Genomic DNA, 13,697 nt, shown 5'->3' with positions numbered 1-13,697 from the left:
TCAAAATATATAAAAGGATATGCACTCAAAGGACCTCCGCTTCAAACTTTCCCTGCCGTTGGTGCTTCATGCCTATGGGATGTGTATTAAAGAGGCTGCCTCACTCAGTAATTGTAGAGAATGGAGGGAAAACAAATAGTTGTTGATACAGGTAATGTTCATGTTTCCCCATTGTAGCAGCATATGGCACTAGTTGTAATGGCCTAACGTAAAGCATTCCTGGACAATATTAATGACCAACTAGGTTAATGACCAAAGACTCAGCCTCAGGCACCAAACATATTCTCCTCTTCATTAATCCCTAGGAAATGACCTCAGCCATGTTCATTATGGCTCAATTACACTCACACTCCCTCATGAGAAAAGAAAGCATTGCAGTCCTAATACAAAGCTATATTCCTTTTTTTTTTTTTTCGACTTGACACATGGGCGATAAAGACACAAAACAAGTTATTAGTCCCAAGGTCAAGCATGTAAAGGAAGAAACGCTATTGCCTTATCAGCTCCCAATCATCAATAAGAACTGAATTTGGGACTTCAGAGGTCACAGAGCAGGCAGACCAGGATTTACGCATCCTATGAGTGTTCTTTGAAGGTGTGACATGCACTAAGCACATGTTAGCCCCAGATGTTCTGAGTTTGGATGAAAATCTAAACACTCAAAAGGCAGCTCTTTGCTAGTATGCAAAAAAAATGACTTCTTCAGATATCAACCTATCATTCAATTAATCAATATTTATACAATGTTTCCTCTGAGTAAAGTCCCACAGACTTTGCTTGTGAGTAATTCAGAAAGGAGCATCAGGGAGAATAAAATCAAGTTACATAGAATGAACATACCCCGTGGTGGCTTGAAACATGTCCTGAACCACACCGACACCTCCTTCATCAAGAGGCAGTCTATATCCTCTCACCTTGGATCTAGCCTTAATGACTTGTTTGTAACCGAGAAAATGCAACAGGAGCAGGTCTGCATGACTTCTGAGACTAGGTTATGAGCAATCATGTGGCTCTGCCTGGTTAGCTCAGATACTCAGTTTTGAACCCTGGGTCACTCTGCAAATCCACCTACCTTGAAGCAGCCACATTTTGAGGAAGCCCACATCATGTGGGGAGGCTCTAATGTTATGGTTCACAGAACCAGCTGTGGTCCAGCTGACAGTAGCATCCACCACCATACATATGAGTGAAGACTTATCTCCAGAAGATTCCAGGACCAGTTGTTGAATCACCCCAGCCATCAGCTCTTCCTAGATGAGGCTCCAGTGTGGAGGAGAGACAAGCCATTCTCACTGTCTCCTGTTGGAACTCCCGACCCATAAAATTTATGAGTGTAAAAAAATTGTTGTTTTGTGTTGAATTTTGTACAAAAATTACAAAGTGTGGGATAATTTGTTATGCAGCAGTAGTAACTGAATATCTCTCTCTACACACACACACACACACAGAGAGAGAGAGAGAGAGACACACACACAATAAATACATACAGCTGCCTTGTGAGGTTTAGTAATTTGTATGTGTATGTTCCTAGTTTGGCCACCCCAAACTTCTGTCTTTGGGGAAGTGCCATCATCTAACGGAACTGCATTTAACCTGCATCTATTAATAGCAAAAATCACCAAGACTTCTTCAATGGGGCCATGTGGCACATTCAGAGTGAAGAAAATTAATTCCAAAGTCAAGGGAACATTGATCAGGTACAAACACTGTCTTGCATCACAAGGTGATTAAACTCCTTCTGACTGTCCATTAGAATGCACCTCTCTCAGGCTTGGCCTCCTGTTATGTCCTTTCTATAATATATTTAGGATTTCTGAGCTTCAGTGTCACTGCCAGATCTGCCTCCCATATGAAATCTAATCCAGGACCTAGCCCAGCCTGTACCTCCAACTGCCCACCCTCAATCTCTACTGGCAAATCTCATTATTTCCTGATCACCTTCACCTGTGTAGTCCTCAGTCAATAGAAAGCTATTCTTATCCAAATGGTATTTCCCACTCCAGAGTGGCTTGTATGTGTCATGGTTCCTGCACCTCCAGGAGTCACAGAATGGTCCCAGCTGGCTCCTCCCTGTGCATGTCCCCTGTCATCCATCTCCCATCCAATGCTGATGGCTCTTCTTTCAGAGTGTTCCAGAATTCATTCACCTTCCTCTTTTCTTACTGTCAGCTCCATGCCACTTCTTTACCTCCCACCCAAATTCACACACTTGCCTCTAAACTGGCCTTCTCCCTCCAGTGTCTCCAGCACACCCTGACTTTCACCGCTAGATTAAACATCCCAATTCCCATGCCTGCCCATTAAGTCAGTCCAATACAAGAACCTGGAGAGGCTTCAGTGCCCGCAGCTCCAATCCAGATGCTCCCGAGAGCATTTGCAATGTCTTTTCTTATTCTTTAGCTAGCAGTCCATCTCCTCCATGACACAGACCCTCTAGCAAAATATCAATCCTCTCCCTTCATATTCCCACATCTGCCCTCCCTAACCCCACCCTTGGTGGTTTAGCATTTCCTCCTGAATTTCCTGACGATTTTGTTCCCTCTGCTGGGAAGCTACTCTTTCCCTTCCTTCTCCAGTCAACATGATATACACTCTTCAAAATAGTGCAATGCTATTTTCTACAAACCATGTAGATCTCACACCACTGTCCCTGACCCTGCCTCTGATTTCTTCAAACACCTTGTTAGTAAATACCATACCTTCCTTCCACGTGGGGCCATTTCTCATCATGCGATGTGACCTAAGCATTTTCAGTACTTCTTATTTCTCTAATGAGATATAACTTCCCAGGCAAGGGCCATGCACTGTACTCATCAAAATTCCTCCAAGAGCCTGGGGTGGTGCTAAGCTGCCAGGAAGCAGCCAATTGATACCTTCATTTACCAAATACATTGAGAAGAGTGCATGATGCTGGAGTCTGCTAAACTCCTTCCTACCCCGGAACATGGCCCAGGTTGGAACGCCCCACCCATGACTTTTCACCCTTGCCTGCTTCTTGTAACTCACCTCTTCTAAGAAGGCGTCCTCAATCGCTCCTCTAAAGCTGTCATCCAAGCACTGTCTCCAAATAACCATTTTTAATTCTCCATAGGGCACATATAGTTCTTCTATGTATTTTCAATGTGTTATTTATTTTTATTTTTATTTTTTATCTTTTCCCAGGAGAGCATAAGCTTGATGACAGCAGAAAGACTTTCTGTCTGGTTCACCGCTGTATCCCTCCTACTAAAACAGTGTCCAGAAGAGAGTATGTGATGGGTTAAATGGATGAATGAATGAAACGAGTAAGTATAGAGAAATACTCTATACTTATGAGGCACTCACAATCTATTAAGAAAAACAGATACGAAAGTCAAATATCACCTAGTGATAAGTAAAATTCTATATATATGAATTATATATGTGAATGAATATATATATTTTTCATATATATATATGAAATAAAGGAGAAATTGAGGAAGGTAGAATAGCATTCCAAATAACAGGAAGTGTACACTCAGAAGTGCACAGGCTTAATCCTGCATGTCATTTGTGGCGGAAGGAAATGTCCAACACTGTGAGAGTATGAATTTTGAGGGGTGGGGGAAGGGACCCTTGGACATGAGGCTGGACAGGTTGGCAGAGAGCAGATCTCTAAGGGAGTAATGTGGTATATTAAAAAGCTAGAGCCTTATCCAATGTAAAATCAGGTACAACTGGAGAATTTTAGGCAGAGAAATTAGACCTTTGTTTCATAACTATCACTTTAGTAAAAGTACGGAAGACAGAAAACAGTGATAAGAGACTAGAAGCAGGAAGACCAGGTAAGAGGCCCTGCAGGTAGCCCAGGTGATATGGTTTGCATCTGTGTCCCCACCTAAATCTCAAGTCTGAATTGGAATCCCCAATTTTAGGGGAGGGACCTGGTGTGAGGTGACTGGATTGTGGGGATGGACTTCTCCCTTGCTGTTCTTGTGATAGTGAGTGAGTTCTCATGAGAGCTGGTTGTTTAAAAGTGTGTAGCACTTCCCCCTTTGCTCCCTCTTCCTCCTGCTCCCACCATGCAAGATATGCCTCCTTCCTCTTCATCTTCTGCCATGATTGTAAGTTTCCTGAGGCTTCTCCAGCCAGCTTTCTGTACAGCCTGTGAAACTGTAAGTCAATTAAACCTCTTTTCTTTATAAATTACCCAGTCTCAGGTAGTTCTTTATAGCAATGTGAGAATGAACTAGTACACTAGGTATGAGAGAGTACAGGCCTGGACTAAGGCAGGGGAGGTGAGGCCAGATTCAAGAGAAATTAAGGCAGCAGAAGCAGCATGGCCCATGACTAGCTGAACCAGGTAGATGAGAGAGAGCAAAGACTTAAAGGCTAATCCCAGGATAACAAGCACAAAGGTGCCTCCACCAACTAAGATCATAAATTCTGCATTTGAGCTGGGCTGAGGTGTTCTGAGTTTCACACCCCTGTGGAATAAGCAGGAGAATAAATCTGATAAGCATTTGGACTTGCAGTTACTAGGAGCTTGGGGCAAGGCCTGAGTGAAAGACATGATTTGGGAGCCATTGGTGTACAGATGACAGTGAAAACCATGGGTGTGCATGACGTGCTTGGAAAGATGAATTGGATCTACCACTCAGGAAATTGCTTCTCCAGGTCCAGACTCTAAGGCTAAGATTTCAATATCCAGGATCACAACGCAACAGAAGTTGCAGGCCAGTGTTTCCTTGACATTGGAATTCACTCTGTCCACTTGATACGAACCACATGGTCTTGGTAGTGCGTGTTTCTAGGACCTTTGATTACTACCAGGCTGAATACCGTATGTTCCATTAAGCTTCATATTCTGGCATAGAAGTCAATGAGAAACTGCTACCTGCACCAGTAACATATGTTCTCGAAACCACTATTAACACTTTGCAAAGCTGCTGTACAATTAATTTTTAGCAGAGATGCACTCATAGCTGCCCCATCATGTGTAAAATGCATGCATTTTGCCTTTGCCAGAGAGAACATATTGCAGCCCATATTTTAGTCATCTCCCTTCAAAGGGTAAGAAAATTTTGTGGTTATTCAAGATAGGAATGCAAATTCAAATTTGCTCATGACTAGAATGGCTCACATGGCCACAGGAACATCTGTTTTTCTAAAAGCATTAGCTGACTGTCCAGAGGTGGTCACTCATTGTCCAGAGACTGGGATGCAGAAAGAGAGACTTGGGCAACTTGTTTTTTAGACTGATTTTGTCTCATGCAAGAGTTGCATGAGATGAATTCAGGTAGACAATCATTTCATATCTTTTTAAGATAAAGGAAGGGACTACTAGTATATACTGTGCTATTTGCTTTGGGCCATAAATAGCACTACGAACTTTACATGCATATCTGGTTAAATTATCCCACATCTTACATGGTAGCTATTATTATCTTATTTTTACAGATGGTGAGACTTGTTCAATCTAGCATAAAATATTTAGACAATTGTGCTTCTCCATTTATATTTATTTTGAGGAAAACTGAAGCCATGATTTGGGATTCACTGATGTTTTACCTCCCTGACTAGTTTTGCAGATTACCTATCATAGTATACAAGATGTACAGACCACTAAAATGGATATATATTGTTTTTGCCTTCCTAGCATCCCCTTATGATAAAATAGCATCCTCCCTTCTGATAAAATAGCATCCTTCCTGCTGATAACATAGCTCTTCCTTTTTTGGAACCTGCTTTTCCCACCCCATGTGATTCAGGCAGTTATCAGCCAGTTGACTACTTCCTTCCTTTCAATAGGTCTAGACACATTAGCCAGCCTGATCAGTCAGAAAGTTCCATCTCTGTACCCAGTAATTGGCCTGCGAAGAGCCTATTATTCAAGAGATCCAAAGACAGTTTGTACGAGATGACCATGAAAGAGAGTCCTGCTCGTTTACCTGCATTCACTAACTCTAAGAACAAGTAACCCTAGAGCTGCTGGGGGAAGAATCTACCAGAAAATGAGGTCCACACAAAGAAAAACAGAGCCAAGACATGGCAGGGCCAGAGAAACAGGGTTCAGATGCCATCACGCAAAGTCCTTGATCCAGCTTGTCCTGGAGCTGTTTTATTCCTGAGACTCCCTGGTCATATTAGTCAATAAATTTCCCTTTCTGCCAATGCTAGCAGTTTGAGCTAGTCTCTGTCAATTAGACTAACAGAAACAGGTCTGGCAGAAAATGAAATAAAAATATATTTAGCAAAAAATTATCTGAGTTAGTTTTACAGTCATGGATTTCAAATTTCACCATTTGAAACAGAGAAATTTGTATACTAAATAGTAACTTAAAAATATTAATGGCAAGATCTCAAAGATACCCATTGGGAAATTTTACCTTGGGTGCAATAATTTAAGCTTAAGAAGAATTTTCACTACTGACTTGGATATAACAATGACATGACCATTTCTCAGAGACTTTTTGACAACTGTCTTACTTATGAATAAACCAGAAAGATAGATGATACTAAATATTAGTTTCACCCTAAGACCCAAATATCTATGACCTCTCCCCTGGGCCCCATGCCTGGATGGCCCCACTCTGTATACAGTGCTTGAGGTGGCTTTACTGTATTATCATGTCATTATTATTCTCCAAATTTCCATAAAAGTTGTCAATATCACTTTTTCTCAAACGTATGCATGAACCATCATGAAAACTTGAGTACTATCTCAGTGTTATTTATTTATTTATTTATTTTATTTTGAGATGGAGTCCCGCTCTGTCACCCAGGCTGGAGTGCAATGGCACGATCTCGGCTCACTGCAACCTCTGCCTCCTTGGTTCAAGTGATTCTCCTGCCTCAGCCTCCCAAGCAGGTGGGACTACAGGTGTGCCCCACCACGCCTAGCTAATTTTTGTATTTTTAGTAGAGATGGGGTTTCACCATGTTGGCCAGGCTAGTCTCGAACTCCTGACCTCGGGTGATCTGCCCGCCTCAGCTTCCCAGAGTGCTGGGATTACACGTATGAGCCATTGCACCTGGCCTGTATCTAAATTTTATCACAAATTATCTGTGTCATCTTGGGCAAGCCCTTTGACTTCTCTGGACCCCAACTTCACCGTATAATAGAAAGATGTTGTGCCTAACCTGCCTGGAGTGTTGAGGACGTGCGGTGGGACAACAGATGCAAAAGCACTTTGAAAAACATAAGGATTATTAATTTAAGAGCAAGAGTCCTTAAAACAGAACTCAATTTTATTCTATGCTTTTTGCCAATTGGGATCTGTGGAAAAGCCATAGATTTATTACAAATTCTGAATCTCTTTTCAGGATTTAATCTGAATCTGTCAGATCAGACCTGTCACAGGTCAAATGTAGAGAAGGATTAGATTATAGTAATAGAACTCGGACCTTGATCACATCTCCAACCTGCCTTTCTGATCTTGCAACCCTTTGTCACCTACAGGAAATATGCCCAAACCAGTCTACTCCCAATCTCCCAAACACGATCTAGACTTTGTTGTAATTCAACCATTCCCCTCACCTCAAATCTGCTGTCTTAACTCATCCATCACTCAACATCTTACTTGAACTTCAAGAACAAGTTCCTCCTCCACTCTGACAACCAGCGCCCCCTAGGGCTCCCTTGGTGATGAGTTATGCACTGTTTTGTTATAGTTCTTATGTGATTCTCTGAAGATGTCCTGTAAATTTCTCATTGTTATAGTTCCTGTATATCTCCAACTTGTCTTGACAATTAGACTGTAAGTATGCCAAAGCCAGTCACTGCCTTGTACTCTTCTTGCTCCAAGTAGATACTCAGCAAATATTTGTTGGTTAGTTAAAAAGGAAATTGTCCAAAGGAGGAAAATGGCTAAGAAAAGAACTTATGATGAAATGAAATGAGGGAGATGAAGTCATAGAACATCAGGTTATCCACTGAAATCTGTTCAACATAGACAAGGGAGCTGGTCTATTCAAAAGAAACCCACAAATCTGAAATCAAATTTTTAGAATGGAAAGAAACTTCAGGATAATCTAATTGACATTCTTCATTCATTGTGGATAATCACCCACTAACTTCTCTGACTTTTGAATTGAGTTTTTACATATTAAATTTTTTATGTTATAAAATATGACTCTTGGTAATTTCCTAGAAACAGAGTCTGAAAGAATAGAACTTTGAAAAATGGCAGCTATTTCATCGATATAAAAAATACTTCTTTTTATTTTATTTTATTTTTATTTATTTATTTTTAAAATTTATTTATTATTATTATACTTTAAGTTGTAGGGTACATGTGCATAACGTGCAGGTTTGTTACATATGTATACTTGTGCCATGTTGGTGTGCTGCACCCATCAACTCATCATTTACATCAGGTATAACTCCCAATGCAATCCCTCCCCCCTCCCCATGATAGGCCCCTGTGTGTGATGTTCCCCTTCCTGAGTCCAAGTGATCTCATTGTTCAGTTCCCACCTATGAGTGAGAACATGCGGTGTTTGGTTTTCTGTTCTTGTGATAGTTTGCTAAGAATGATGGTTTCCAGCTGCATCCATGTCCCTACAAAGGACACAAACTCATCCTTTTTGATGGCTGCATAGTATTCCATGGTGTATATGTGCCACATTTTCTTAATCCAATCTGTCACTGATGGACATTTGGGTTGATTCCAAGTCTTTGCTATTGTGAATAGTGCTGCAATAAACTATTCACAAAAAATACTTCTTGCTAGAGTCAAGCCAGACATCTTGAGCCAGATTTGTGGTATCACTTTTTTATTTTATACTTCAATATGGAAAAGAACAGATGATTAACAGAAAGACAGGATTCCCCACCTAGAAACACAGAAAATGCTGACTGGTTCAGAGGGGAGCTCCCTTCAGGAGCAAATCCAAAGTGTTAGAAGGTCCTAGAAGTCAAATTGTTGAACTTTGATATGCTGCCAGAGAAAGCACTGGCTTGGGACTCAGAGGACCTAGATTTTGAGAACTTGTTTCATCAATTTCACTTGACAGTTTCCCAAATTCTAATTATCAGGAGGTTTTTCTTGTCTTAAAAATAGGGTTGTGGATGGAATTAAATGAGATAATGTATTTAAAGACACTTCATTTATAGAAAAGCATAATTTGCATTATTTTTTATCCATTTAATTTACATTAAAAACTATTTTCATCTAGCTGTCCCAAAGGTGTGAGCCTTTAGAATCTAAGAACCAAAATGGCATCATAACACCCCTGAAGCCCCTTGGTTACGCATCTTTACCCTGGCTGTAAAGAAATGATCAACTAATCCTCAGCTCTAGCATGTTCCAGCCCTTGCAACTTTCCCTGAACTCACACGCCCTCAACAAATGACACATAGCCCAGAGCTTCCCGCTCTACAATTAGTCACATCAATCTGAAGCCTCCTCACAGTTTAGTGAACACAGCAGTATCTTCTTTCGCTGCCTGAGATTCTTGCAAAGATGGGAGAGGCAGCTTTTCAACAGCCTGAAAGGCCATCTCCACCACAAGAACATGTCTTCTCTCCAAGTCCACCCTTCCATGGTCACTTGAGTGGCTCTGTCTTGCGTGGAGAGTCATCACTGCTCTCTGTGAGATCTCCGTTGAAAGAATCGGTGAGGTCCTCCCACCTCAGGATGGTCCAGGCATGCTCACCACCTGGGACCCCTCCCAGCTGACCACAACCCAGCCCCAACTTGAAAAGGCCTCTGAGATACTGTTCAAAAGTCATTGGCTTTTGTCCAATAGACAACCTTAGGTTCCTGTGGGGTAGACTCCTGATGGCAGAGTATGAATGAACACTAATGATCATCCGTGTCAGCTAATAATATGAAACATATCTGCCCTGGCATAAAAGCCAGAGTGGGAACACACTGCACCATTCTCAAAGCAATACTGCTCATGTGCAAGGTTGGAAATAGAGACATAATGCTAAATAAAGCCCTCGAACTGGCTATCCTGGAACTTCATCTGTACACTGTTTCTTAGAGATCTTAAATTGTGTTTAACAGAACAGAAGGGACTCTGGACATCAGACAGCACTCTCAGTTAGCAAATGGCATCACTAAGGCACACAGAGAGGAAGTGACATCCCCAGGATGACTCAATGAGTGGCAAGGCTAGAATGGAGCACAGGGCTGTCCAACCCTCCAGACTCTGCGGCCGCTTCGGTAATCAATTAAACATGCTCTGCCCTGAAGCCTTTAGCGTATAAGCTGAATGTAACCTCTGGGTATATCCTTATCCAAAGCAAGGAGTATGGCCAGATCATCTCCCCAGCTACCCTTTAGCCCCGATGACTCCATAGCACAAAATCAGAACTGCAATCTACCAACCTGGTATTAACCTCCCACAGACAGTGAGTATATGAGCTCTGGCTCTTGCTTTTATGCCAGGCTACTTTCCTCAGTGAGCAGACACTCGATAAATACTGACAACTGATTGGCTGATGAATGAGCTCATAAAAAATAATGTTTACAGCTTCCTTCCTAAACTCACAGCCAAAGCACCTCCTCTAAATGGCCTCTTTTCCTCCTTTTTTCCCCCTTGGCTTGCTTATAAATTTTAAGATGCATCATGCAAAATGTCAGAGAAGCAATTACCTTGGGGTTTACCCTTAAAAAGGAAAAAAAAATAGCACCAAAGTCCATAGGGGAAAATTTCCCTGAACTAAACATGAACCAGAAAATGTACACTGACTTTGATTACACACGGTGCTCCAGGGTTCTTTAATCAAACGGTCCATCAGGGTGTCAAGAGCTCTTTCCCCTGGTTTCCGAGAGATGAGAACACGATCCTTTATTCCGGTCAGGAGGTGAGTGCCAGGGACAGATCTAAGGGCAGAGGCCACTGACAAATGGAAGGTAAAGTCTGAGATGTAGACACTGCCATGACAGCAGCCATAATATGTGGAAGACCCAGGAACAGAACAGAAAAGCGTATGTGTGTGTGTGTGTGTGTGTGTGTGTGTGTGTGTGTGTGTGTGTGTGTGTGTGTTGTGTATAACAGCAGAAATTTATGCTATTCATTTAATTTGGATACCAAGGATTTATGCGTAGGGGCTTGGAATAAAGCAGATACACATCTTTCTTCTAAGCATAGAAGAAAGGTCCAAGTGGAAGGCTGAGACAAGCGGGTCTAACTCTCCCTGAAGCTATTTTTCAAGAAAACTTTTCTCCTCTATATTAACATGATGCAGGATTTATTTCTGTTAAGTATGCTAGATAATATAATATACATATGCATATGTGTGTGCATGTGTGTGCCTATTTTTCAGTGCATGTAACCCAGGCTCCCAGGTTCCCAGAAGTCTCCTAGACCCCACAGATACTGCATTGTAGTGCCAGCCACCATCACGAATACTCAGTGATGGAATGAAAATTCCTATCCAATTTATTTGACCATAGGTAGACAATGGAGGATAAAGTATTATCAGACGATAGAATTAGTAAGGGAAAGAAGTCAGGTAAAGGGTAGTTTCTCTGGAAACTGACAATTTCATTTCTTCTAGTCCTTCTCCCCCAGTGAAATCAGAAGTCAGCAGAGGTCCATGAGATAGATTTCAGGCAATTCAACTAAATCTGTGGACCCAATGCCATTTTGAGCAACAAGGAACCAAGATATCTGTTCCTTTTAACGTGACCTGGCTTACCACCCAGGGGGCAGGCTTGCCACTGACGGCTCTTCCAAGTCACCGCCATAAACTCATCAGGGCTTGCAAAGTTGCATTTCCCCTCCTCATTCAGAAGACACAAATCAATATACACAGAAGCACTTATGCTTGGTTCATAAAATCTCCTGTGTAAATGCTGGAAACATTTCCACGCCAAGCCTGATGCAGGCTACTTCCGACAACAGCTAGTATTACCGTGGTGTGTGGGAACCCTGGGAAAGGAGAGAAAATGCAAAACCATGGCAAAAGCCAATGCTGAACCTAGTGTCAAGCCAAAAGCCAATTGGGTTGGAACAGGACAGTGCCCATGTCCTGGTGTGCTTTAATATGGTAAGAGCAAGGGCTTTCTTAATACGGTGAAAATTCCAGAGGGGCATAAGGTGAGTCAGCTGCTCACACACATAAACGCCTGGACAAGGCCTGCCAAGGTTTGCCATCCATGGTAGATAGGAAACAAGCTGCTCCCAATTCAGCAGCCCAAGCGTCACTGAGGCCACAGCGAACCTCCTCCACCACCTCTACAGGAAAATATGAGCAGATACGTGGGCGCCTAGAAAGAAGACCCCATTCCATCACCCCATGGACAACAGATTCCACAGTTGCCATGAGAAGATATCCAAAAACAAACACAATCGGCTCAATTTAGATGCAAAAGACAAGGGGGAAAGGACGCTGGGAGCTGAAGGAGGCATCCTAGCAATCTATTTCGAGGGGCTCTTAGCACCTGTTTGCAAGCACAGCTCTCAAAATAGCATTCAGCAACAAGTTTCTGAAATGGCAAATCTACAGCTTCTTTTCCTTTCCCTGCAAGTGCTTTGTCATGCTGATACTCTGACCCAAGAAAGCATTTCCAAAGAGCCTGCGGGATAAAGCAGAGCAACATGGAACATGTCTGCAGCCACTGCAGCGGCAGCAGCAGCCCACGGTGCAGGGGAGGCGAGAGTGGACGCTGCCTGGGCCCCACCTCCTGTCCGAACACTCACCATCAGCAGGCCGAGAGCTGAGTCGGGTACCAGCTGTACTGCCATGGTCTCCGATTCCCATGCACGAATCCTGCTGCCGAGTCAGTCCGCCTGGGCCCCAGGTGGCTACAGAGCATCCAAAAGCACCTGCAGAAAAAGCAGCCAAAATCCAGACTTAGGGAGCAAAAGGCTCAAGGGGAAGATAGGCCACCTTTCACACAGGGTGGGGAGGAGGTCAGAGAAGACAGGGTGGGAACTGTGCTTAGGGAGAAAAAAAAAAAAAAAAGAAGAAGGAAAATAGGAAGCTGCAGGTTATTTAAAGGTTAGCCCTTCCTAGCTTCGCAAAGCGGCGCAGACACAGAGACCGCATCAAACACAAATGTGAAAGCTTAGAACACGGAATGTTTAACTGCTACCTTCGCCCTGGCAGCAATTCTTCCTTTAACTGACAATTAAAATAAAACATTCCCTATTGCAGATAAATCAAGCAGCCCGAGCCACCCCCTCTCTCTGCATCTCTCAGCAATTCTGCTGCATAAACATGCTGAATGTCACAACATACCGCTCGCAATCTGGTCAGTGTCTTCTTTGCTGCAGATAGGTGTGTCTCTTTTTGCAAAATCAGATATCTGGGAGTGAGACAGCCGAGTCTGACCATGAGGCACCAGGCAGTCACTGGAGATCAGCAAATGCCCTTACCATCCCTGAGGAGGAAGTCACTTAGGAACCGACCCTTCCACCTTCCCCAAATCTACTTTTCCTCTCCAAGTAGACTGGCCAGCTCAGCTCCCGGTAGGGCTAACATACTTAGGAGGGATATGGAATTGCGCTGCCTGTTCTGTGAGCGTTCTGATCTCCCTGGCTGTACCACATGTACGCGGCATACAGACGCACTCTACCTCTCTCTCCCTCCCTTCCTCCCGCCCTTCCTCCCTCCCATCCCTTCCCTCCCATCTCTCCACAGGGCTGCCTGTTAGGAATTTTGAAGGAGCCTCCCTAGCTCAGGGAGGCACAGGGGGCGAATTTGTCACAAGGGACACTGCTTAAGAGAAAAAGGCAAGTTAGCCTTGAAAATCATAGCATGCAGTATTTTCCCTGGA

The 13,697-nt window shown here is 43.0% G+C and overlaps 1 protein-coding gene across 2 annotated transcripts in view; it reads right to left on the bottom strand.

Moving 5' to 3' along the window:
• LOC105490635 (FERM domain containing 4A) overlaps positions 1–13,488 on the bottom strand; it is a 699,298-nt gene extending 685,810 nt beyond the window's left edge. For both annotated transcript variants that reach the window (XM_011756455.3, XM_011756462.3), the window contains exons 1-2: positions 13,160–13,488; positions 12,619–12,744 (exon numbers count right to left, since the gene is read on the bottom strand). In XM_011756455.3, the coding sequence (XP_011754757.1) occupies positions 12,619–12,663 (45 nt within the window). In that variant the 5' untranslated portion in view covers positions 12,664–12,744; positions 13,160–13,488. The remainder of the gene's footprint in view (positions 1–12,618; positions 12,745–13,159) is intronic.
• Between the last annotated feature and the right edge of the window lie 209 nt (positions 13,489–13,697).

The sequence above is a fragment of the Macaca nemestrina genome, chromosome 9, assembly GCF_043159975.1.
Source record: "Macaca nemestrina isolate mMacNem1 chromosome 9, mMacNem.hap1, whole genome shotgun sequence".
Classification (NCBI taxonomy): domain Eukaryota; kingdom Metazoa; phylum Chordata; class Mammalia; order Primates; family Cercopithecidae; genus Macaca; species Macaca nemestrina.
The sequence above is the reverse complement of the archived record's forward strand: the minus strand, read 5'-3'. Positions and strand labels throughout refer to the sequence as shown.